The sequence below is a fragment of the Falco punctatus genome, assembly GCF_963210335.1.
Source record: "Falco punctatus genome assembly, chromosome: 1".
Classification (NCBI taxonomy): domain Eukaryota; kingdom Metazoa; phylum Chordata; class Aves; order Falconiformes; family Falconidae; genus Falco; species Falco punctatus.
In genome coordinates, this window is record NC_137580.1 from 37,226,172 (window position 1) to 37,252,249 (window position 26,078).

The 26,078-nt window shown below is 37.0% G+C and overlaps 1 protein-coding gene across 8 annotated transcripts in view; it reads left to right on the plus strand.

Moving 5' to 3' along the window:
- NEK1 (NIMA related kinase 1) overlaps positions 1 to 26,078 on the plus strand; it is a 65,392-nt gene that overhangs the window by 9,753 nt on the left and 29,561 nt on the right. For 4 of the 8 annotated variants that reach the window (XR_013924869.1, XR_013924870.1, XM_080372131.1 and 1 more), the window contains exons 9-24: positions 190 to 390; positions 3,472 to 3,532; positions 4,693 to 4,850; positions 7,229 to 7,288; positions 7,435 to 7,482; positions 7,575 to 7,649; positions 10,692 to 10,870; positions 10,953 to 11,087; positions 14,430 to 14,532; positions 17,515 to 17,598; positions 18,130 to 18,213; positions 20,146 to 20,223; positions 21,267 to 21,362; positions 21,901 to 22,074; positions 24,177 to 24,242; positions 24,320 to 24,554. Coding sequence is in view for 6 of the 8 variants with exons in the window: in XM_080372131.1 (XP_080228257.1) it covers positions 190 to 390; positions 3,472 to 3,532; positions 4,693 to 4,850; positions 7,229 to 7,288; positions 7,435 to 7,482; positions 7,575 to 7,649; positions 10,692 to 10,870; positions 10,953 to 11,087; positions 14,430 to 14,532; positions 17,515 to 17,598; positions 18,130 to 18,213; positions 20,146 to 20,223; positions 21,267 to 21,362; positions 21,901 to 22,074; positions 24,177 to 24,242; positions 24,320 to 24,554 (1,837 nt within the window). In the remaining 2 variants the exon portion in view is untranslated. The remainder of the gene's footprint in view (positions 1 to 189; positions 391 to 3,471; positions 3,533 to 4,692; positions 4,851 to 7,228; positions 7,289 to 7,434; positions 7,483 to 7,574; positions 7,650 to 10,691; positions 10,871 to 10,952; positions 11,088 to 14,429; positions 14,533 to 17,514; positions 17,599 to 18,129; positions 18,214 to 20,145; positions 20,224 to 21,266; positions 21,363 to 21,900; positions 22,075 to 24,176; positions 24,243 to 24,319; positions 24,555 to 26,078) is intronic. The other 4 variants (XM_080372135.1, XM_080372133.1, XM_080372134.1 and 1 more) reach the window with 4 other exon arrangements.

Here is a 26,078-nt window from a genome sequence, read left to right on the forward strand (position 1 = left end):
CACATTATTTTGAACTGCTGCTGTAAACTGTTGATGGCCTTGAAATTTTGTTTGGTATGTTGAGGCAGGGGAAAGTGTGTGTTGTTTTGGTGGGTTCTTTTATTTACCTCATGATCTTTATATGCAGCCTTGCATGTGGACAGACAGTAAGTAATACATAGTAACTGTTTTCTTTCTTATATGATACAGTTTGAAGCTGGTAACATGAAAAACTTGGTACTGAAGATAATCTCTGGACCTTTTCCTCCTGTTTCTACGCATTACTCCTATGACTTACGTAATCTGTTGTCACAGTTATTTAAAAGGAATCCTAGGAATAGACCATCAGTAAACTCCATATTGGAGAAGAACTTTATAGCCAAACGAGTTGAAAAATTTCTCACACCACAGGTATGGAGTTAGTTTTAATTCTAATTTTGCTAAAAACATCATAGGACTTTTCTTTTTCTTCATTATAATGTTAATATACTATGTGGAGAAATTGGAGTAATGGTATTCCCTAGAGCTTTTAAGAGACACTTTGAGTGGAGGAAAAGAGTTTTACTGTGAACTTTATAGAAGAATCTCCAATTACTTAAGTATTTGGTAGCTTCCACAAACAAATTAAAATAGTAATTTTTGTAAATGCATTGCCTTGTGTGTTTTTCTATATAGTGAGGAATTATGAGTGAGATGATTATTTCATTGGATATGCATTTTTTCATAAAATGGTGCTGTCAATGACTTCAGCATCCCTGCTTTATCATAATTTCTTCAATCGTTTTTTTGTTTGGAATTTGGAATGGTCTGAAAGCACGTTCTATGAAGTATTACTAATTAAACTAATACTTAAATATCTTAATGTTTAAATGTATCACATGTATATAACCTTGAGGAAGTTGCTTACTATTCTGTTTAGAATCTGTTGATATCATTTGACATCTATTCATGTCCTTTTATGTAAATTTAATCAAAAGAGATAAAGATTAGCAAGTGAATAATAGTGGTATGAGGTAAATAAATGTAGACAAATTTTAAACTAATAATAGTTTAAAGTTCCAATGAAAGATAAGATTTGTAAGTTTTTACAGATAAGTTTGTTCTAACTTTTACAACAGTAATAGCTTGATCTGATTTTATTTCCAGTAGCTAAAATGGATATGATATTTTTATTTGGAGTTAGTGAGGCAAAATGTAATTAATAATAGAGTACTAATTTTCCTAGATTGAGTATGAATACTTGCACACAATCTTCCCAGCTGGATCACTAACATGTTTGACTTAGAGATGCTACCTAGTCTTAAAAACAACAGAAGAAACCCACACCCAGAAAACACCTTTAACTAAATGTATCAATCCCTGGTCCTGGTACATTCATGTTCAGCTGGAGGTGGTTGTTCTGTGACACGGCTGTAATGCCTGTTGCCTTTCAGTTTCATCTGTGGCTAATGCTGTGTTCCTCTGCTTTCCTTAGCCTAAGTTTAAAAGAGATTTTCTATGTTGACGTCTTCAGTGGGTTGCAACTATTGCTGAAATTCTGCTCTTAAATGACAGGAAAGCAGTCTTCCAGTTTTACATAAATTGTTTCTTAATGTTCATGGTTAGTAAGTTACATTAAACAGTAGATCTCAATTAGCATACATTTAAAATAAATAAAAAAGGGCTTTTTGAAAGGTACTGAAGAGTTTCTTTTATGTTTCTTTTCTGTCAGAAGCTGCATTATCATGGAAACATCACACTTCACTTGTTACAGCCTACCACCTAAATAAAAGCTTCAAGATCACTGAAATACCACTAGTAGGAGACCACTCACATGTGTGACTTCTTGCTTACAGAATCTTTTGATGAGAGAAACTGTACAGGTTGAAAAGTTTCTCTGCTGTCATGTGCAGAGTCCTAAGTTCTGCACTCTGGTTCTTGGGTTTTTTTCAGTTTTAACTCTTCAGCATCCATTATAACTGACTGGTAGCCTGCAAGCAAATAGTCTGGATAGTTCAAGATTCTATAAAGACTATTCCTTAAAACCTTGGGGTTTAGTGACTGTTCAGTTAACATTGCTGTCAGTTTTGTTAGAACATTAAGTAACACATTCCTGGCATGCTCAGTCTCTAGAAAGGTGGTCTGTAGTATGGTCATTATCTGTCTGTAAGTAGCTTTACTGTTGTAAAAAATACCTTTGCAGTTCCCATCCTTTGAATGTTCTGTATTGGTAGCACCAGCTGCAGCACTCTTGATTCAAGCAGGATCTTAGAAAATGAGAACATGGTGCTGGCTCAGCTAAAACTCAGTCTTACGCCATATCTTGTGGGGAGTGAACACTGGCTATAAACAGTGCCTGGTGAGGCAAATATGAGCAAGGCAGGGCTATGTGACATTACCCTGTAATACTCTCCCAACCTTCATTTTTTGTTGTCTCATTTGCATCAGCTCAGGAAAGCATCTTCTTTGGTATTTTGTCATCCTCAATAGATTTCTCATCTGTTAGCTTATCTGATTTCTCCGTGAACCTGGTTAAGTTTTCATGATCGGTGAGAAATTCACAGGTCTGCTATTTGTTGCAGAAAGGATCAACTCTGTATTCTAAACCTTCCTCCTTTATATTCAGTTGCACCCCACTTCTTATATTGGTATTACCATTTGCTGCGCTTGTGTGTTTCTCTGCAAAATCACATGGTATTTTAGACCTGTCACATTACATCTCAGTCATCTTTTATAGGCTGAAGAGCAAGCTTATTTGTCCTCTGTACTGAAGCTTTTCAACACTTTTAATTATCCTTACTGCTCTTTGAACCTTTTTCATTTCTGCTACATGGTTTTTGAGGTCTTGGGTTCAGAACTACATACAATATTCGAGATGTTGGCCTGTTAATGTTTGAATGCTGTCTGTCAAGGCTCCGATTTTTTACTCCAGTAAAGCTGTTTTCCACATTTTATTATGCTAATCTGATATGCCTGACAGCATACCATATCTGTTGTTCCTAGATAGCCACATATTTTGTCATCTTTGCATCTTGAGAAGGACAGAGAAACTTAAAAACTGTAAATATTTTTAAAGGACTGTTTTTTTGACACAAGCTGCCTGAGATATTGAAGTGAAATTTCAACTATACAGAAATCTAATATGAACTATACATAAAACTATGTTGATGCTTACATTAACTTTCTTCTAGATTCTTGGCTAGTTCATAAATGAAGTAATGTGCCACCTAGAAGTCAGACTAAATTGCTCTTTTAAAAATTATTTGAGCAATTATGCCAAAAATGTTTGAAAATACCAAATCCAGCTTCGTATTAATGTTAGTGATGCTAAATTGAATACATGAAGTTGAGTATCCATTTAAATTTAAGTTACAGTAACGTCATGGTCTGAAACCAGGACAAACAAATACTATTAGTTAGATGCTCACTGGGAGTAGCACGCTTCTCTGAAAGTGAGTTCTTTCTAGCTTCAGTCATAAATACTGATGGCTAACTGTTCAACTTTTTGTTTAGCTTATTGCAGAGGAATTCAATCACAAAATCTTCCAGAAGTTTGGACCACATGCTGCACCAGGTAAGTAAGTGTGTAAAGTGCGTTTGCTTTCAGTTCAGGCAAGATAGTGTATGTAGCTTTGTTCCTTTACTGGTTTTGATGGGTTCTTATACCTGATACTACAAGTTTCAGGAAAAAAGAGAGGGAAGCAATTTTCCCTCCTCTTCTGGGGAGCTAGATGTATGTAGGATACAAATGATGTAAATACAAACTGTGGTACTGTAATATTTTAGGTGTACTTTTTCCTTTTGCAGTGGTATTACACTTCCAAAATCTACGGAGATAGTGAAGGCTGCAAATACTGGAAATTACTTATATGCTGTTATTGTATGATTATTTTTCCCCCCCTTACTAATGACCAATGGGTAATGAAAAATTCCATTTCTTTTAAAAATGAAGGAGGTTTCATTAGAGATTCCAGGATTAAGCCCTGACTTCAGCCCAAAGCAGTAGAATTTCTACTGCTGGTAGCAAAATAGATCATGGTTCATTTTGTCCAGATAGTCTTACCCTACTTCATTTTCCTGCATTAATTTACCCTTTTTCTCCTAGATTTTCTTCTTCTTCCTTTATTTTATTTCATTTCCTTGTAATTACTTGAAGCTGTGGCAAGTGCTTTAGTATCTTTTGATAGGGTTGTATAAGTGTTTCACTGTCATCCTGCTATTCTGTAGTAAGACAGCCCTGCAACCACAGAATCAAGTCCACAATATTGGCATCTTTTCAGGAACTCTGCAAGGAAAACAATATCCCTGGAGGCCTTTGAAGCCCTTCCAGAACTCGTCTTCTGGTGATGATAGTGTTGCAGGTTGCAGTCCAGTGTTGTTAGTGGAAGGGGGCCTGTGTCTGCATTCGATAAGGAAAACTTTTCCCTGTGTCCATGACAACTGTATAATGAAACATGGCAGCTGAAATAAGCTTAAAATTCTCCAGTGTGCAGTGCTGAGAGTGAGGAGCTCAGGGACTGTATTCTGCTGTTTCTTGTCAAGCATGAAATTTAGACTTGCTGTTTTGGACAACTGGGTATATTGCACTTACGCATCAGCTCACATGAATGAAATGTTAGCAGCTCACTCATTTTCCTCCAGATTTGCTGTTCCCATATCTTGAGAAAAGGAAATATGGTACATTGGCCAGCCTGGATAACTGTAATGTAAAACAGGGTTGTTTTTTCTTCTTAGCTAAAAGACCAGCTCAAGAACAAATACTGACTTCAGTTGCACCAGCTCAGAAAATTACCAAACCTGCTGCAAAATATGGAGTGCCTTTAGTGATCAGGAAGTCTAGTGATGCGCCTAAAAAGCCTAATGAGAAGAAGTCATTGGCTAAGTCTAGACAGGTAAGCTACATTACTTGAATTGAATTGTTTTGCTTATAGCTTATTTAAATGCTGTGAAAATACTATGCATTCTTTCAAAATGTCTTATGTAGACACATGCATCTGCAAAGAAAGTAGTAGTAGCCAGTGCTTGGCTTGCATAATTGTTGATTTGTTGTTGTTGTTGTTGTTTAGTTGGTTTTAATATAATGATTTTCGGAGACTGCTACCTTAGGTTTGAGTTTTAATTCCACTGCTGAATTAGATGTGCTTTGCATGTCTTCAGTTCCTTTGTTGGTGTTGACCACTCTTAGAAATGTTGGAAGTCTGTCAGGTACACCAAGATCATTGACACTGGATAAGAATCTTTGCATCTTTCTTCCTTGTTCCAAAGTGATCTCAAATTTTCAAAACGTAGAAAACTTCTGTATTCATTTTCTAAAGTGTTCTCAGCCAGAGAAATTGGGTAAATGGAAGAAGAGTTTCCCAGACTTAATTCCATGAACTAATGAGAAATAGTCTTCTGGATACCTTCATACAGTACTTTTGATCTTTCTTCCAGCCATCTTCTCTGTACTCCTTATTACATAAAACTCTTTTTTTTTTTTTTTTTTCTTTCTCTCTTTATTCCTTTAATTACTGCATGGCCAGGAGATGTTTACAGTACAGCTAGTTTTGATCTATATGCATGTGCCAGACAACAACAGGAAGCTTCCACTGCAGCAAGAGAACCAATTGAAATTTTCTTCTGAATAAGTAATATTGTTGTTGTTGCGGGCGGGTTGTGGGTTTGGGGTTTTCTTCCTTTCCTTCTTCTCATGGTACTCTGGGGATCATAGTGCTGAGATCTCTATCCATCTGTCAAATTTGATAGGTGGACAGAAAATTATCCTTGAGATATAAGTTATTTGGGGGGTTCAAAAGTTATTGGAGGTTTAAGGAAAAGATTGATCACAAAAGTCTTTGTTGGCTTGTGATACACAGTTTGAAAAAGAGAGTAAGAAAAATGGAACACACAGACTTCTTGTGTATCCTTATGAGACTGTGAGGTTTTTATCTTTTAAGGCTTGGTTGCACATCTGTCTGCTAGTCTGCTGCTCATTATATTTCACCAGCCAACACCAATCCAACTTGCATGGGAGACTGCAAGTGGCAGGGTAGAGACTGAGAAAATAGCTTCTTGCTGCATGTAAGGAGTCAGTAATGCTGCAATTTTAAGATACACTCTTTGTGTGGATTGTGTCTAGTGACAGTAGGTATCCTAGTAGGATAGAAACAATGACTACAGTGTAATATAAATTTTCTTCTATTTGCTGTTGTTCCAGGATAGTCTGAGCTTGCAGCTCTCAACTGTCTTTGGAAGAGCATGTAACAATTATCTCCTTTGTTTAGTGATACTCCCATTAACTCAGTGTAGTTGAACTACATTGACTTAAGTCTCTATAAAGGCTTCTGCCTTCCAAAGTACTTGATTTTATATTCTGAAATACTTTGATAGGATTTTAGGCTGGCAAAAGAAAATATTTTGAAGCTCTCTATGTTCTAGTATGGCCAGAAAAATAAAAAAGCTTTAAAAGTAACCATCACTTTTTTGAGAAGATGAGAGCAAGCAGTATGGTTTATTACATATGGCTGCTTCTTTACCAGGTATTCAATAGAGGCTGTGTTCTTCTCTTCTATAGGTGACAAGAACCTTGGTTAGAGTTACTCAAGTGAAAATAGCCTGAGGATAACCTAATAGATCTGTTCTCCAATTAAGAGAATCTTGATAACTAGGGACCTTCAAAGGCTTTTAATAGGAAAAGACTGTAATGCAGAATGATATTGCCAGAGAAGAAAAATTAAGACAAAACAGATTTAGAAATTGCTGCCTTCAGCTTTCAAGACAGAGCTTTTAGTAGAGGGTGAAGAAGTACAGTAGCTAGATCCTAACAGTGCTTTGCATTTAGAACCTCATGAGTAATTATCTTAAACCACATTTTGCACATACTAAGTTGTATGTTTAAGATATTTTTTTTCTGATTAGAATTTTTCTCTCATTCTGGTGTTGTGCTGTCTAATTTGTAAAGTTTCACCTTTTATCCAGGCCTTTTCAAGTCCAATGAAGAAAATTAATCCAGGAGAAGAAAGAAGGAAATGGTTTGAAAATTAACAGATAATTTCATGATACCTCAAACATATCAAAAGCTAAGTCCAGAGCAAGAATGACAACAATAAACCTTCAAACCTTTCCTCCTTATCTTTTTTCCAAACATTATATAACAGTATTTTTTTAATGGGGTTTTTTTCCCTAATCTTTGTGGACCTACACCAGCAATTGGAGCGCTAACCTGGCTTGACAGAGATTTGACAGAACAATGGCTCAGTAATAAGTACTGAATTATATGCTTATTTTTCAGGAACCTTCAAAAAGGAAAAGGTTAGAATTGCCTGAGAAAGAAAAACGCCAGAGAGATCAGGTAGACAAGATTCTTGAGACTTCCTTTTTCCACCCAAAGTAATTTTAATGAAGTATCTTGTGGTGTGATGTGTTATATGTTGCATAAGAATATGTAGTAGCTGGATTTCCCGGTTATTAAACGTGTTTAATCCTTACACATTGCAGATCAGTTTACTGAAGGCAGATGAAATGAGAAGATTGGAAAAAGAAAGGGTAAAATAAGTTTAAAATGTGTTAATAGTAAAGTTCCATTTTTACGTAGTGATTCCTTGAATTTTGTTCTCCTGTATTGTTTTCTCCTTCAGATGGAACGAATAAACAGAGCCAGGGAACAAGGATGGAGGAATGTGCTTGGTTCATGTGGAAGTGGTGATGTTAAGGTTGGCAGCAGATGCAGAAATGTGGTGTAGTCCGTTCCCCCCACTTTTGGTTTTCTGGCATGGTCTTCGCTTTTCAGAAAGATCTGTTCTTGAAGGTCAACTCTTGGGACTGCCCATTATTAATCTATGGATAATTTAAGAAAAATTGTATAACAGACTCCCTTCCCTGGCTTTTTGGAGCTCGTGTGCAGTTTTCATTTTTAATACTTACTAAATTTCCGAATCTTCTCTCCTTCTGCCAGGAACGGTTTTCATGCACCACTTTCTTTTTTCCACTCCTGCTTTTGCTACTTCTCCTCTGCTGAGTCTATGCATGAACAGCTTCTTTCGCATTCAAGTTTGTTCTTGAATTCTTTTGTTGAAATCTTTTTCCAGGTTCTCATATTATGATAATAGACCTCTTCCCCAGTATTAAATACCTGCTTCTAAGCATTCTTTGTTATTGAGCAACAAAAATGTTTATATATACTGCTAAGTTGTTCAGGAGGGGGGTAAAAAAAATCCTTAATAAGTCTAATTATTTTTTTCTGAAAGCAATAAACTCTTTAGCCATTCACTTCTTCCATAACTTAATTACACAGTTTAACTGATTCCTGTGACAGTTTCTTTTTGCCTGTTTGTGTGTGTCATAGTTCTGTGGAGACATAAGTGTCCTGGAAAGTAGTTTCATGAAGTTAGTTGAATATAAAGGTCAGGGTACTTTCATCAGACAGAGCTAGTGCAGAAATTTAAGTACTGCTGTAGTATAAATCTGTCTGACAATAGAAAATGGCTTAAAATGCTGCTGTTTGTTGTGGTGGTAGTGAGTCTTGCAAATATACTTGGCCTAAACATGTTTAATAGGGTTTTTGTAGACAACCTCTGACTCAGCAGTAGAGTCAAAATGAATAGAGGTTTCATTTTCTGTTCCTTGTGCAAGAAGGAGGAATACACAAGCACTTGACCAGGTTTCAGTAGGTGCTTATTAAATCTATTATTTCAAAATAGACATAATCTTTGGATGTGTGCCGCTCATTGTATAAGTACAGCTTAAATATAAAAGCAAACTTAAGCATGCCAGACTTTAAAAACTAACAAGTGCTGATTTATTGGAAAAATCAAAAACCATCATTTGGTTTCTATGCCGTGCTTCTCTCTCTCTCAAGATGAAACTGGAAGGCACCAATACAAGCTTCCATACAACACAATATGTCAGCATAATCACATTTGGGTAAGAGCTGCTTATGTTCCTAAAAACAATCATGTTTCTGATCAATTTTGAGAGTTTTATTCCAAGGTTCTTAGACTCTGCAAACGTACAAAGTGTTCTGTTGTAGCTGCAGATGCATTACCAGTCTTCTCCGTGATCTAGGGAAACTGAGGTTCAGTGGCTGTCTGTATTTTCATTAAGTGTCACTGGTGTAAAATGTCATGGCAGCCATGCTTTAAAATTCATTGATATGTCTTCTCCAAATTGGATAGTTTAGTACAGATCTTAATGTAGTCTGCTAGGTTATCGTCAGTCCAGGTTTACTCTTGACTTAATTATCCTTTTCCTTTCTCCAACATGAAAACAGTGTATCCAGCAAGTCCCTGACAATACTGTCGAATAGCTTTGTTCAAGCTTTTCAATAATGCAAGCCATATAGCATCTTATGAAGGCACGGCAGCATCATACACTGCATGATTTTGTCCTCCTGTTGTCTTTTTGGGTTGGTTGCTGGCACCTGTTTTTGAGGGAAAGTAGGGAAAGAGGTGGCAAGGATTTGGCTTTGAGTTTGTGGTTCTAGCAGGGGCTATAACTGTTCTGCAGACTGTTGATGAGCACCTGCTTCATAGAATTTGCCTAGAGATTGATCATATTATTTCTTTAGATAATCCTTTTGAAAAACTGAGCTCTAATAATGATAGGTAAAACCTTGAACAGTGTATGTAGCAAGACTTTCTATTTGTAGAAACTATAGTCTTGTATGGAAAGTTATTTTTATTCAGATGAACAGCATACCTGCATAATTATTTGAGTGCCTGGATAAGTCTTTCAGTTAGTATTCTGTCATATGGGTTATGGGCAAATATTGATGGGTATTGAGCAACTGAAACTGGGAATGTGTGTTAAAATCCATTGTCAAACATAATCTGTTCTGGAGCTTCAAAGCAGGCAATCTTAAACCTGTCGCATCTGCACTCGCCTATCTGAATTTACTTGAAATACTTAAGACAACTCTGGAAGGAACGTTGACACTACTTTTAAAACAAATTTTGTAGATTCACTACCATGAGCTATTTGAGTGCTTCCTCCAGGTGTAAAGGGAATGTTTTTATGCATGTGCTGACAACCTTAACCTTGTTTGCCAGTTTCACATTTTCTGCATCCATACTTGGCTACTACTGTATACAGCTGCTTGCTACATATTTTTTTTTTAATTATTATTTTCACATGAAAGTCCTGTAGGAATTCTAATTCTTTGGGAATGACAGAGATAATTTGCCTAAAGCAGTAGCTTGTGGTAGATGTTCCCCTGATCTGAGCTTTAATAGGGAAGCAACTCAATTCTGGTGATGAAACTAAAGTTTGGCAGCAGTGGGGATTCTCAGATAAATCTGCACTTAATGCTATTCAGCAACCTTGGAAGTGTGCTTAACTGTTTCCAGCTTCATGAAAAAATGTGTGTTTGGCTACAAATCACTCATTAGCACTTCAGTTTGTATTGTATCACTTTTGGCTTTTGTGCTGAAACTTTGGGGTTTGCCAGGTAAGCACATCTATATCCAATTACACTTCAATGGATTTGTTACCAGTAACTTCCAAAAGGTATTACAGATCTCTCATATATAACTAGACTATTATCAGAGGGAGGTAAAATGATGCATTATTCTGGAGTGCTAACAGAAATTAAGTTTTTAACTGCCTTATAGTTTAAAACAGGGACATGCCAGGAGTAAAAGCAGGACCAATTCAGAATTGTTGCGGAGTAATGCTTTTAGTCTGCTGGAGAGGTAAAAATTTAAGGGCCTGTTTAAACCAGTATTTGAGATTTCCACCCTACCCCTTTTGATTTCCAGGCACCATATTATGGCGGTGGAGGTGGCGTTGGTGCTTTTCCTGTGTCTTCCAGAGGACAATATGAACATTATCATGCTATTTTTGACCAGATGCAACAGCAAAAGGAAAACATGAGAGTAGCTGAAGAGAGGGAAGCCAAACTGAGGGCAAAACTACAAGGCCAAGAAGTTGTTGAAAGGTATGGCTACCTTCCATTAGAAGTTGCATGTGGTCTGCTGTAGATGAAAGTAATGTAAGTTACTGTACATATTTATCTACAGAGGAATTCCACCTGGAATACGTCCAGGAGTTCCTAAGGGGCCTGCAGGTCATCACCATTTACCACCCGATGCTGGTGCAGTTAGGAAAAAAATGAAAAGATTGAAGGAGGTGTCTAAACAAGCCAATGCAAACAGGTTGGACTATGATAAATCCATAAATCTGTCCCTACATGTTAGATTCTTGTTCCGTGTCTTGTTTCGTTTAGTAGTTGGACATGTCTCAAACTCACTTTTATCCATTGGTACTGTGTACCGTCTGTTTGTGTGTTAGTCCCTTGCAGAACACAATTCTTTTAGAACCAATGGATACCGTAGCTTCCCCAATAGTAGAAAAAAGGATTACTAACAACTGTAACTAGACTTCAGCCAAAATTCTTGTCTTAATGCAGTTTCAGATAACATTATAAGCCTCCTCCTTTGCTTTTTTCATAGTTCTGCTTTTTGTGTTACCTGTCAAGATGCTTCCTATTCCTGTCATCTCGTTCTGACTGCCTTCTGAGTGTTTGACTCTAGCACAGGAGAGTGTCTAGTACACTTCCAGAATTGTTAGCGCTGGTTTATTGATCAGTGGAAAACTTCTAGGAGCTTTCCTCATTGAGATGTAAATGCCAGGTGTTATAATGGTGTGCAACTTCCAATTCTGTGATGCTTATTCTTTGCAATTACTATAAGCAGAGTTTTTTCATATATAAAAGGATTGTAAACAAGTATTGATATTTTTTAATTGTTTTCCTCTTTCAAGCAGCTTGTTCAAAACTTCTTTGCTCTCCTTCAGATCTGTGAGCAGTAAATAGAATATCTTTTTTTCTAGAAGTTTAGAATGTGAGCATTACTAACCAACTTTCCTAGAGGGACAAATTGTCTTATGCGTTTGAACTTCTGCAGATCCAGTGATTTATCCTGTGGAGGAAGAAATAAATGGAGTTAATGCGAGGAAAAGAAAGTGGCCAAGGAAAACTTTTGTTCCTCTAAAATAATTGTATTCAGTTTTATGTTTTAATGTAATGTATTTTGCCTTTTTTTAGATAGCAGATTTTTTTTTCGATTTTAAAATGTGCAGCAATAACAACACATTTAACACTGATGTTACAATTTTACAAGCTTTATTTTTTTTTTATAGTAATTTGGGCTGTTGTGAGCTAATTAAAATTCTTCCTGGTACAACCTGGTACTGGAAGGTGTATTATTCCAGCTGACGTAGCTGCATATTTCGATCCTCCTTTATTTATCCTCAGTGCTTTGTTCAAAGTGCCACAGTCCCCAAACCTTGCCTAGACTAGGAAACTGTTTACCTCGCCCATTTGACAATATTAAATGATACTTGGCTACACCTGGGTAAACTGTTTTAAATTGTTAAAAGTGAGAGAAAGTGTAGTAGAGGGCTGCAAATTATGTATATCGTGGAGATCACGAAAAGAAACTGATTCAGTATTTCTCAAATACGTGAACTTGGAAGCACTTGATACTGTGCAGAAATGTATTATTATTATCTGTTTTATTTATAAAATGGATTACCTTAAGCCTTAAATTGAGGTACTGTTTCTTAGAATTTAAATTTTGGTATTTGTACTTTATTATCTAGAAGCAATTTTATTATCATAGCTAGTTTAGTGGTATTTCTTTCCTGCACTTCATTCTTTCAGCTGGAGGTGAAATATAAAGATAAGTGTTCAAGATGTTTAGCTCAAAGAAAGAATTTAAGTAATTGCAGCTTTCTTAAAGATAGGTAATCTAGAGCATATATTAAAGAAGTTGAGAAATCCTCAGTTTGCAGTCTTTCTGATTACACTACCACAGCTAATATAAAGCTAAGTATATTCAACATCAACAGTCTAAAAATTGTGTCTTGGACAGAAATGCAGTCCAGAAGAAATCTAGTTGAAATGTTTTAGCAATATGAGTAACCCAGCTTTGGAGTAGGGAAAAACATTTTCGTAAAATTTAGTTGAGATAACTTTTTCCTTTGAATTTGGTTTGAGGCAAATAGGTTTGGTGTTGTGGGGGGTTGTTTTTTTAGTTTTGTTTTTTTTTCTCGGGAAACAGCTCTCCTCCAACACTGTAAGCTAAACTTCAGATATAGATATATATATATATATATATATATATAAAAACTGTCAGTTTGGACAGATTTCACTGTCCACCATTCAAGTTCATACATAGGAACAGTTATACTATAAAAATCTTGTAATGAGTCAGATACTTGTATACAAAGATTATCAAGTGCTTGTTTCTTTACCAGTAACACCTATGTGGATCATCTTGCCTTTTCAGAGCGGCCACAGCATTTGTTTTATTGTATCAAAGTAGTTTTGTCTATATCTTCTTCTTAACGAATTGTAGCGTTTGGAAATATTTCACTTCCTCCTTGCAGGGGGGCAGCGAATGAAGGGAGAGAAAAAAAAGATGCAAGGATGTTTAATTAGTATACTAATTCATTTAAGAATTACTAGCACTAGCTCCTGTATTGCAGAATGATTCTGCTTTAACTCTCTCAGCCTGATGGGTTATTGCTATCAGTCATTGCAATTCCTTCCTGCCTGTTGCTGGACCCCTAATACTCCTCAGTCAAATGAGGCTAGGGGAACCTTGAAAAGGGGGTTGCCTCATCGTTCTGCCATTGGTTAGAATATCTTACACTATTTCTCAGGTTGGTTTTTTTAATAGAGAGCTTCCTCTGAGTCCACTTCTAACCAATTTGTCAGAAACTGTTTCATTTACCAAATGATCATACGTATGTACTAGGAGACTTGTCAGATGCTCAGTTATGGTAACTTGTACATAGCCTTCTTGTCTACCCAAGCAGGTCCCTGACCTGGGTGGAATGTGTCGGGGGAGAAAAAAAAAATAATCTTGTTCTGGCTAATTCTAAGGTAGGAAAATTCTTTCACGGTACCTTTAAAAACAAATAAAAATCCCCCAAGATCCCCCAAAAGGAGTTACCAGAACACTGAGAATTCTAGCACCATGCTGATTATCTGAGTGGTAGAAGCTTTTACTCCAAACGTAAGTCAGTCTGGAAAGACTGCTGCAATTTTGACCTTACTGATTGGCTCATGTGATGAGTTCTTGCTCATGTCTGAAGGGAAACCATGAAGGAGCCTTTTTTCACACACACACACAGGCCCCCAAATGGTAACAATAATGAAACAAGCAGAGACATTTTCAGAAACAATCAAACTAAGATTGTGTTTTGACATTCATTTTTTGTTTGATGACCAGGATCTGGAAGGGCAACAACAGTGTTTTCTTTTGGGTTGGGTTTTTTTTTTTCAATTGTTCTTTAACTTAGTTGAGCCTGTTCTCCTCTGTTTTGTGGAAGTCTGACTTGTGTTTTGGCTGATGAAAGGCATTTTTTGAAGATGCCTTATTCATAGAAAGTTACCTTTTCTGTGTGTGCACTAGTTAGAATAAATGCAGGGGGGTGCTGAATACTATATTTCAGAGGCTTTCATCTTGCTATGTGTTGCAATTACTCAGGCAAAAAGGATGGATAGCTGCAGATAGAGCAAAGCAAGTTGAAGAATTCTGGCAACGAAAGAGAGAAGCCATGGAAAACAAAGCTCGAGCTGAGGGACACATGGTATGTAATCTGGGCCTTCCTATGTATATTACTGTACTAGGATGCTTTGTGAATCTTTGAAGTAGCATCATAACCATGAAATGCTGGCTAAATATTTTCCTTAAGTATTTAAAAAAAAAAAAAAAAAAACAAAACCAACAGGAGGTAAGATTTTTGCATTTTGATATTTTTTTTATTAAAATGTAACAGAATCGTGCAATACATTTCTCATGACTAAATTTATTAACAAAGAAAATATCCTTTCTTGCATGTGTCTAACTTGTGACTTTCAGAACATTCATTTACTTTTTTCTGTTCGTAGCTTTACAGTTTTGGTTAGAATTAAACTTTTAAGTTCAAGCTACTGAATAACACATAAATTAAATTTGGTTAAACTGATACAGCTAATGATCAGATAGACTAGTGTGTTTTATAAAACACATTCTGCTTATTGAGAAGGTATTATAATGACATCCATCTTTGTCGAGGTTGATGTTTCTAAAACCATTACTCTTTAGAAATTAGCTAGTGGGCAGCATCACAAAATGTCCTTTGTTCTTTATGCTTGCAGTTCGAAATTCAATATTCCTTTAGGAAGTTTGTTTGCAGATAAGATGTCTTGTTTGCACTAGGACTTTGTGTGGTTGAACTATGTGTTTTCATAATGTGGAGAGTTTTGCTTTTTGAGTGCTTCTCTGCACTTCATATACAACCAAGTCACAATATCACTGTCAGCTGCTGAAAGTAAACTGACTGTGATGGCATTGCAGTGCAATGAGACCAACTGCAGATTTACAGAAGCCTCTCCTGAGTTATATCTGCTTGTCTGATCATGATTTACAGCCAGGTCTTTGTTTCAGAGATTATTTTACTTACAGTAAGCAATTCTTAGATACTTCAATTCACTGCTTTGGTGAAGTACCCTTATATACATTACATATGTTTTAAAGTACGAGTCTTCCACTTTAAAACTATGTTCTGGGTTTTTTTAAAACATCCAAGACCAGTAAATTTTTGAAAAAATGAACAGTTCATGTTAAGGCTGCCTCTTCTTAGACAAGTCCTTAATAGTACCTGCTTCTGTTTTGTTCTTGTCTTTGTTGGCATTAATATAAATGTATGAGATCAATTAATGCAAGATACCCAAGTATTCAGTGTAATGGTTCTCAGGTTTCTATAATGTATCCAACTGAGCCCAAATGTTTTATTCTTAACTGGCTGCTGTAATAAAACAAGGAAGTTACTGCACAGTTGTAAACTTAACTCCAGATGTTTAAGGCTTATAACTCAAAGCCAGGGTTCCATTTGCCATTGATAGCAGTTCTCAGCAGTTTCTTTTCATTTGTGCAGGAAAATAACTTGATTAGCTGGCAGTAGTTCTCATATAGGGATGGGACTATTGTCCAGACCATGATGATCTGACAGGAAAAATCAGCAGAAATCATCAACTAATATGAAGCTCTTTGTGGTATAAAGATTTGTAAGTTAAATGACTCGTACTAATTTACTCAGCTTCTGTTAAATATAGTTACTGTCAATGTTAATTTTCAAGTGACGGTCTAAAGTTTGACTCGGTAGTTGAGTTGATGATACTTTGATCATCTCTTCTTCAAGAGATGGCTGCTGATCTAGTTTGCTACTTCACTGTAGCTGTGTGGCATTGCAGAACATTGAGTCCTCGTCTGAACATTTTAATGTAGGCAGATGAGTTAAAGTTAACAATCTACAGAAAGAAAATCAGTTCTCAAAAATCTTGCTTCCAGTTTCTTTCTTGTTTAAAAGCAGTGATACAAATCTCCATCAGTTTGATGAAAATACCTAAGCTAAATTGAATGCTGGAGTTAAGAACAATGAGATTACTTGAATAGTGCCAGTTAGCTTTTGTAAAGCTCGGGAACATGTGTTTAAAATAAAACCAAATATTTTCTGAAAATGTGAATATGGAAAATACTCCTTTCCATTTTGTATGCCTTAATGCTCAAGCTGAAACCAGAATTTATGGAATCCTTGTGAATGTATGCTACTTGTTATCCACAGGGTGGTTCCTTTAATTTGAATTCTGATCACAGAAGTACGTTAATGTGCACTGGGTTTTTTGGTCAATCTGAGAGAGTGTTCAGCCAGAATATTTGGATTCAGTCCTCCCTATTAAGAACTTAACTAGAGTATTTACTTAATTCTCTACACAAGCTTGCAGAAACTAAAGGCGTGGTGTTTTATAAGGCAGAAGGTCTGTGTAACTGTCATATGTATATGTTCTGTATTGTATGTTGAGTTAACAAATCAGGATATTTTTAACCTGTTAAGCAGAGGCTTTTGTTATAGCATGAACAAAATAATAATAAGTATTTTGGGGTTTAATCCAAGCAGGAAGCCTGCAGTTAAGTGATTCTTATACCGTTTTGTATTGGACTTTCTAAAGGTTGAAATCCTTTTGGTGACAGGACACTGAGTACATCACACTAATGAAGGCTATACACTGTGAATGCATGTGTGTTAGGCATTTAACACAGCTTGTTAGGTGTAATATTTATATTTAAGTATTTTATTAGGTTTTTGAGTTCACTTCTTATTGTATGTTTTAAAAAAAGTCATCATTGTGGACAAAGCTTAATCTTAAGAACGTATAAAGATTCCACTTTAATTTCAGGCTTGGCTTAACAATGGCAGAAATGCCAACTCTATGCAACAATTTGTATGTAATCCAGGTGTAGAAAAACTCATGCTCATTGGAATTTAGGCTTTCTAACATAGCAGGAGAAAATCAGAATTGCAGGGAGCAGGCAAATATATTCTTAAAACTCCTGTCTCTCTTTGGCTGTTCAGGATTTTAGTTACTACCATCATATGTTTCATGTAAGGGAAAAGGGATTATCAGTTAACTTCAGAACAACTGCAGATCATTGATGGCTTTGGTTTCTTATAAGTGAACAGTTATTGGATAAAGCAGGTAATTTTAATGCCCCAGCCACCTTAAATTTGATACCGTTAAATGGCAAACAGGGTACACTGCAAAACGTGGCAGATATCTATGGAGGCAGGCCCATTCCTGCAAGAGGAAGGAAATCCAGAAACAAGGAGGAAGAGGTATGCTTGCTGCATGTTTGCCACTTTGCTTGTCACATAAATAGCACGATTTTGACCTTGACTCTGCCTAGTTTCCCTGCATGGTTCCATCTGTGTAACAAAATAAAAGGACTTCATAAATTCCTAGGAAATAATTTGCTGTATAAAATTCTAGAGTTTGGGTGCGTTTGCTTTTTGTGTTGGATTTTTTTTTTAATAATCAAAATAAGTTGTCTACATCTGTGTTAGGTCTTGAATATGCATACATATAGATACGAGATTGTGTATCCTAATGCTGTTGTGATAATAATACATATGATAGTATATAACAAAATGATAGTTTGATACTGGGAAACATGTTCCAGTTTTCTTTATTTTCATTAGATGAGAGTTTTTCTGGAGACTAGTAAGTGATAATATGGTGATAGTAATAGTGTGGGGTGGGATTTTTTTCACCCACCTTATTTTTGTGAGGAATCTTACATATTTGAAGTTAACTATACTGGAGACAGTTTCAGTATAACTGAAACTTAATTCCTTTTGTTGCCTTAGGAATATTTGGCAAGATTAAGACAGATCCGGCTACAGAACTTTAATGAACGTCAACAGATTAGAGCAAAACTTCGCGGAGAGAAGGTTGGTTTAAAAAATTTTAAATATGTACAGAAGTTGGCTGTGGGATGTATTCTTTTATCCCTGTGTGAAGACTTTTCTCATAGACAGTTTTATATATAGACATGTATTTTTGACATTTAATTCTGTTCCACAGTTAGTGTACTTCCATGTCTTTTTCCAGAATATGCAAATCTGTTTATTTCAGTGCTGGGGGTGCAGCTTCAGTGCCTGTAAACTAACAATATCTTAAAAACAAGACTACACAATGTTACATCTGAATTTGACATGTAAATTTCTCATCGAGGACTAGCACCTTTGTATTTATTTGCTTTTAGTTAAAGGAACTTTTCCAGAATTCAGTTTTTGACAATGTTCACACAGAATGCGTACAGAGCAATTCTTCTCATACATTCTGTGGGTGTGTACTAAAGTTAGAAATTCTTGGCGTGAGCTCAATTTAATCAATACGCTTTTTTCAAACATTGCTTCTCCAAAATATGTTTATAATACAACAAAATAATATGTTGATAAAGTGGATTCAGAATGAACGCTACTTAAGGCATCACATGAATAATCCAAGCCATACTTGGAAGGAATCCATTTACTTGTATATGGAAAAGTTTCATTTGAGAGGCAATCTATGTAGTAAATATGGTCCGGAGTCTGTTTCTGTCTTTTCATTAACTTCTTGTGTGATCTTGTACTCCCGTTTGTTCTTCCCCTTTCTATTTGTCTTAATAGGGTGTTTGGGTTTCCTCAAGTGATTACCTGCTTATACATTCACATTGTACTTTGTGATTGAAAACTAGAGAAATGTTACCTGCCTCCCCCCAGCACCTGTATTAAGTACTTTCATGCATTTTATGTATCACTATACATAAATGGACATATAAGGCAAGAGCAGGCCTAAACTAATTTTCAGAATTCAGAGACCAAGTTTGAGAGGTTTTTGTCATGAAGACCTGCAGACACAAACTTTAGAGTGGAAGGTCACTTCTAGAGGAACACTATCTCAGACCAAATCTTGTCACAGATATGTTTATTTCCTCATGTTGATTAACAATTTTGTATCTATTACTACTGCATAGCATCCTACTTTATATACAATAAATGAATATATGTATTCATTCCTTTGCCTACTAAGGGTACCAAATGATTTTTCTGAAGTTTTTTGATCTCCAGTCACCTTTTTTCCCCTGTTAGCTGACTGACACCAAGATTGGCATGACCTTATTTTTTTTTTATTTTCACTTAAAAAATTACCTAAAATTCTTGCTTGTGTTTTGCCAAATTATTTCTAATAATACTCTTTGTTGTATTGCAAGATACCTACTAAATAGGCCTTCTGAACAGTTCATTTTAAATAAAAGGTCTGCAGAAGTTGGTCGTGAACAGTAAAAAGCTCCTGTCAAACCTTGTTGTGTGGCTCTGTCAGTCTGTTCTGTAAACAGGAATATGCAAAGGCCATGGCAAGAAGAAAGAGATTGAAAACAGGTTTCAGAGGTAGACCTTATATGTTCTTACTTGTTACCATCTCTCCCCCACACCCGTTCCACCTTATTTGGAGCACATACAGTGGAGGAAACTGGAATTCTAGAGCATCAGACCTTTCTTGTATACCTTACCTGCAGAGCATGCAACAAGTGATGAGGGGTGGCAGGCGAGAGCCCAGCGTCGTTAGGTCTCTTCCGTTGCAACAATAGGCACATTACCTTCTTCCTGGCTTGTAAAAACTTCATGTCTTTTAAAACTAACCCCCCCTGCCAAAACCAACCAACCAAACAACCCCCCCCACAAATCTCAGTAGCAATTACATTTGAGTGAGGAGTTGCCTATTGAAATTGTGACCTGTGTTAGTCATATAGGCAGTGTAAATGATCTGAGCAGTGACCTATCACTCAGCTTTTAAACACATGAACTAATAATAATTCTCTGAGGACTCTTACTTTGCAGAATGAAGGTGCTGGTTCTGATGGACCAGAATCGAGTGAGGAAGCAGAATTGAGACGCAAAAAGATAGAAGCGCAGAAGGTAATTGTGGGGAGGGAGGACATGGAACTGTTTTCATATTTGTTTCCTGTCTCATTAAGTTCCTTACATTTCATTTTGCTATCAATAGTTTGTTCATACATCCACTACAAGAGGTTTTTAACTGTTGAAGTAACAACTCTGTTCAACTGTTTTATCTCAGTAATTTTAAAATGTGTTGTGACATAGCGTAGCAAATCCATGATTTTTCCACTCCCTGCCTGTGAGATTTATCTCTAGGTTAGCTTTAGTCATGAAAGCACTTTGGTATATCTGAAATAGCATTTTGATACTGAAAGGGAAAGGAAGATGTATCTTATGTAACAACAACTTTATTTTAGTTAAAAGAATAAAGGAAGGCAAAATTTACATGTGCTGACATGGGCAACATGTGGATTGGAAGGTGAGCTGTATACCCCTGTGATGAAGCACATTTAAAGCAAATGTGTTTCACAGAAATCCAATGTTTGATTGGAACGTTATTCCATGTGGTGTTCTTATATCAGTAACTAATCTCCATCATACAATATATAGCAAGTATTACTCTATTCTGGGAAAATTTTCCACCCCCCGTCATTTGCAAAGAGCAATGTAAAAATAAACTAGCCTTATGCCTAACCTTAAATCTAGAGGTGAAACATCAACCAAAGTTTTTAAGTTTAAACTTTAAAAACTTATTCAACATAAACTTAATACTTAATGTTTTGTGATTAATGCATTTGGCTTCAAAGCTACTTATAAGTAGAGATTCCAGTTTTACATTACTCTAAGATTGCTATGCACACTAAAAATACAACCATGCAAATCAAGAACTAACTTAATTTTGAGGAGTCACCATGACTCTTAACATAGAAGATCAGTTATTATACTTCTGGTGGTGATTTTGATTCAGTGGAGTCCTCCCTTCACAGTCTATACAGTAGTAAGTGAGAGAGAGGAAGATGCAGTAATCCAAGAATATATATTCTTAAAATATTCCATGGAATGTGGATACTAATGCTTTTTATCATTTTAAGTTGTCTTTTTTGCTTATTTGTTTACTGTAGGCCCAAGCAAATGCTCGAGCTGCAGTTCTGAAAGAACAGTTAGAGCGAAAGAGAAAGGAAGCTTATGAAAGAGAGAAAAGAGCCTGGGAAGAGCATGTAAGAAAATAAATCTGTTACATGCAGTCAAAGTATGTAGTGCCATATCTTTGTCTAACTAAAATTCTGTACTGTGATTAACAAGCTTAGATAATCAATTTGTCTTCTGAAACTGAGGAGAGCATCTGTTAGTCAGAATTCCCTCATTAGAAGCCTAATCTTAGATATGCTTGAATGAAGAATTTGGTTCAAGAATTGAAGAACATCAGACCTAAGAATCATTAAGATCACCTCAAGTCTTTTATTAATGATCTCTAACTTACTAAAGTGTAATTAATCTTCTTTTGCTTCTGTGAGCTGTGGAGTGACAAGTCCAACTAGTAATATATCGCTCCAAAAAGCAGGATGTTGTGGAGCTGATAAACTGGAAATAGTTCACATGCAGTTGTCAGTTGTCTTGTGTATGAAAGTGTGTGGCATTATTGTCTTTTTTTTAAAGGTTTGCATGAACCTATATAATAATACTGTGTTTAATGTGCAAAGTCTTGAAGTTAATTTGTTGTTTTAATTTTTTTTAATTGAATCTATATCTATGCAGCTGATATCGAAAGGGGTAAAGAATCCTAATGTGCCTTTTCATGTGGGAGCTATAGAACAGAGTCCTGTGCATGGACTACAAGAGCTTGGAGCAGCTCTTCCTAAGCCACAACTTCCAGTGAAGCCCAGTACACCAGTCATCTCCATGACTTCTGCTTTGAAGGAAGTGGGTGTGGTAGGTACTTTTTGCTAAGAGGGTAAAATTCATGAAAAAAACCCAAACCCAACCTGATTTGAAAAAGGTTTTTTAGAAGAATGTGTGTATTAGATAGAAAAAAATAATTAAGGATACTTGTTGCTTCTAATTCAGGAAAGAAAAAAAAAAAAAAAGAAAAAGGAAAAAATGTCAAAAAAAAACCAAAACTTGGAAGCTGTTGAAATACATCTGTGCACTGAAACTCAAATTCAGTCAGTTTTGAACAAAATGGCTTATGATGAACCCTGGGCTGTGTGGTGGGTTGACCTTGGTGGGATGCCAGGTGCCCACCAAGCCACCCTATCACTCCCCTTCTCGGCAGAACAAGGCAGGGAGAAAATAAGATTGGAGAAAAAACACGTGTGGGTCAAGATAAAGGCAGTTTAATAAAGCAACAGCAAAGGTCATGTGTGCAGAAGCAAAGGGAAACAAAAGATGTTATTCTCTACTTCCTATCAGTAGGTGATGTCCAGCCACTTCCCAGGAAGCAGGGCTTCAGTACGCATAGAGGTTGCTCTGGAAGACAAATGTAGTAAATAACAAATGCCCTCCTTTCCTCCTCCTTTCTCTTAGCTTTTATATCTCAGCCAATGTCATACGGTATGGAATATGGCATTGGTCACTTTGGGTCAGCCGTGCTGGCTATGTCCCCTTTCAAGATCTTGCCCACACCCAGCCTACTGGTGGGGGGTGGGGTTGGAGGGAGAGCCTTGATGCTGTGTGAGCACTGCTTACAGTGGTCAAAACACCGGTGTGTTACCGCCGCCTTCCTAGCTGCTAATACAAGCACAACACTATCAGGGCTGCTATGGGGCTCAGCCAGACCCAGTATAGGCTGCAATTTCAATTTTGATCAAGGCAGTCATGACTGGTGGAAGAAGACATCAACTAACCAGCATTTTCATCAGTCTTTTGAAGGGGGAGTTAAGGAGTTTATAACCTAGTGGAAGTAAGGAAAAAAATTTTAAATGATAGGACTGTTTTATTAGTTCTTGTTTTCAGTGAGTTTGAAGCTATGTGCAGAATGTAACAGACAGTTAGAAAGTTCAAGAGACTTGAATCTGATAGTGTTGTCTCTTCTTGTTGTCTAAAACAGTATTAGAGGCTTCCTAAATTCTCTTTTCTGTGATCTTGATTCCTGGTATTGTAAATGCTTACAGGTTTACCTCAACTACCACCATTTGATTTAAGTAACAAGTGGGAAACCAAGCATATGAGTGAATTGTTGCACAATTTGAGTTTTTAACAAAGTCTGTGTTGATTTCAATGCTAACTTTTGTGGGTTTACCTAAGCTATCTCTAGATTTCAGGGTAGTGTGGGATTTTACACTGTATACAACCCTAAAGGCTATGACTATGGGAATATAGTGAAAACTTAGTGCTAAGTGGCATATATAGAATATAAAATACTGAAAGATGTCGGTTGCTAGCTGGAAAAATAAACAAATCACATTTTGATGGACTTAAGTCATTAGCACAGTTTTTCCACATGGATATTTTGTCTTACAGCAATGCAAGATGGTGACTATAGCTGACTAAAATGTAGCACACAGAGCAGTTGGAAGTGGAGAAGACAGGCTGTGTACAAAAAGATTCTAAGTTCAAATTTTTGCCTTTGATTTTTAGTTTGATTATTTTGCATATCACTAAAGCTGTCTCTTCTCCCTTCTGCTTTTCTTTACAGGTGATTCTTGCCTCTGTCCTTGCCACTTTTTTTGTTTTCTTACAGAATTACTCATTTCTAGCATTGGAATTTGGTGGCATTTTGCTGTAGAGGTCATATCTAGCTTTAAGTCTACATGTTTAGTGCTCTGAACTTTCACTTGTCTGCTTAAACTGAGTGATTCATTTGCTCGCCACTTTCCGATAGTGAACAGTTCAGATGGAAGCTGCCCTTGAAATTCTGTCTTTGAGAAGCCCCAAAAACCTAAAGGAATCATAGATTGTGTTTCAGTCTATCTGTAGTTGTCAATGGAAAGAATTTAGAGGTGATGGTTCATGATTACATCTGTTAGTATTCTCAGGATTATTTTTTTCTGACACATTCTTCCATGTTCTATTTCATGCTCTGGGACTTGAAGGATGAAAATGTAACTGCCATTCAAGAAGCTGAGGAGGAAATAAAAAAGCCAGATTGTGCAATGCAAGTATGTCAAATTTTATTCATTTAGTCTCCTTTTAAGAAAGGTACTATTTTAAGTGCTATATGTGGCCCTTGTTTCAGAATAAACGAGAAATACTGAGAAGATTAAATCAAAATCTGAAAGCTCAAGAAGATGAGAAAGGAAAAAAGGAGTGTAAAACTGTCTCTGAATCAGCTGTGTCCGAAGATGGTAAGGAGCAACAAGAAGGTGACCATCCACTTCTAGGAGATCGCAAAAAGTGGGAATCTGGGGCATCTGAGTTGGTAGTTCCTCTAGGTCAGTTATCAATGGAAGACTCTCTCTCTGGAACAGATCGTAAGTACTTTTTTTGTTACCATGATAACAGTAAATCAGTTTACCGTGTGTGGTGTCTGTTTTTATAAAGCAAGTACTCTTATTATAATCTTGTTACCAGTTGCATGTCATCCGCTTCTAAAAAAGAGGCGGTTATGTATTCCCTTGGATAAGGAGTAAGGCACAGGCTGAGTAATTAAATGGCTTGCAGGGGATTCAACAAATAATTTCCCAATTTCAACAAATAGTTACCTAATTAAATGCATAGTTACATTCTTTGAGCTTTCTTGGTAAGTGTCTTTTAAGTAGGCATTAATTTACACAGTAGTAAAAAACACTTAAGATATATCAAAGTTTCTTATTTAACTTCAAAGTCCTTTACATTATCAGTAGAACAATAAAAACAGGGTTTTCTCAATTTATGTCTGTTACTTTTATTGCACTCCTCAGCTTTTTTTCTTTTTTTAAATCAAACCTGTCTTTTCAAATTTTCTGTCTGCCTTCTCGGGTTTTGAGTGGAAGACCTTTTCCTGTTTTCAGTATGCCTTACTAAGGGTCTGTCTCAGATTGCAGAAATAAATAATCATTGAGAGTATGACAGGTTTACTTTATAGCATAGTAGTTTTACATGGCTAGGATGCTAGAAGCATCACCTTTTGTTCCATTAGAATCATAGAATCATTTAGGTTGGAAAAGGGTTTTTTTGAGATCATCATCAAGTCCAGCTGTTAACCCAGGACTGCCAAGTCCATCACTAAGCCATGTCCCTAAGCACCAAATCTACGCATTCCACCACCTCCCTGGGCAGCCTGTTCCAATGCTTGACCACCTTTTCAGTGAAGAAATTCTTCCTGATATCCAATCTAAACCTCTCCTGGCACAACTTGAAGACATTTCCTCTTGTCCTGTCGCTTCTTACCTGGGAGAAGAGACCGACCCCCACCTCGCTAGAACCTCCTTTCAGGCAGTTGTCGAGAGTAATAAGGTCCCCCCTGAGCCTTCTCCTCTCCAGGATAAACAGCCCCAGTTCCCTCAGCTGCTCCTCATAGGACTTGTGCTCCAGACCCTTCACCAGCCCTGTTGCCCATCTCTGGACAAGCTCCAGCACCTCAAAGTCCCTCTTGCAGTGAGGGGCCCAAAGCTGAACACAGGATTTGAAGTGCGGCCTCAGCAGTGCCCAGTACAGGGGGACGATCACTCCCCCAGCCCTGCTGGCCACACTGTTTCTGACACAGGCCAGGATGCTGTTGGCCTCCTCGGTGCCCTGGGCACAGAGCTGGCTCCTGCCCAGCCGGCCGTCACCCAGCACCCCCAGGCCCTTTCCCACCAGGCCCTTCCCAGCCGCTCTGCCCCAGCCTGCAGCGCTGCGTGGGGCTGGTGTGACCCAGGTGCAGGACCCGGCACTCAGCCTTGTTCAGCCTCGTACAGTTGGCCTCAGCCCATCGGTCCAGCCTGTCCAGATCCTTCAGTAGAGCCTTCCTGCCCTCAGGCAGATCAACACTTCCGCCGCCCCACTCCGTTCCAACTTGGTGCTATCTGCAAACT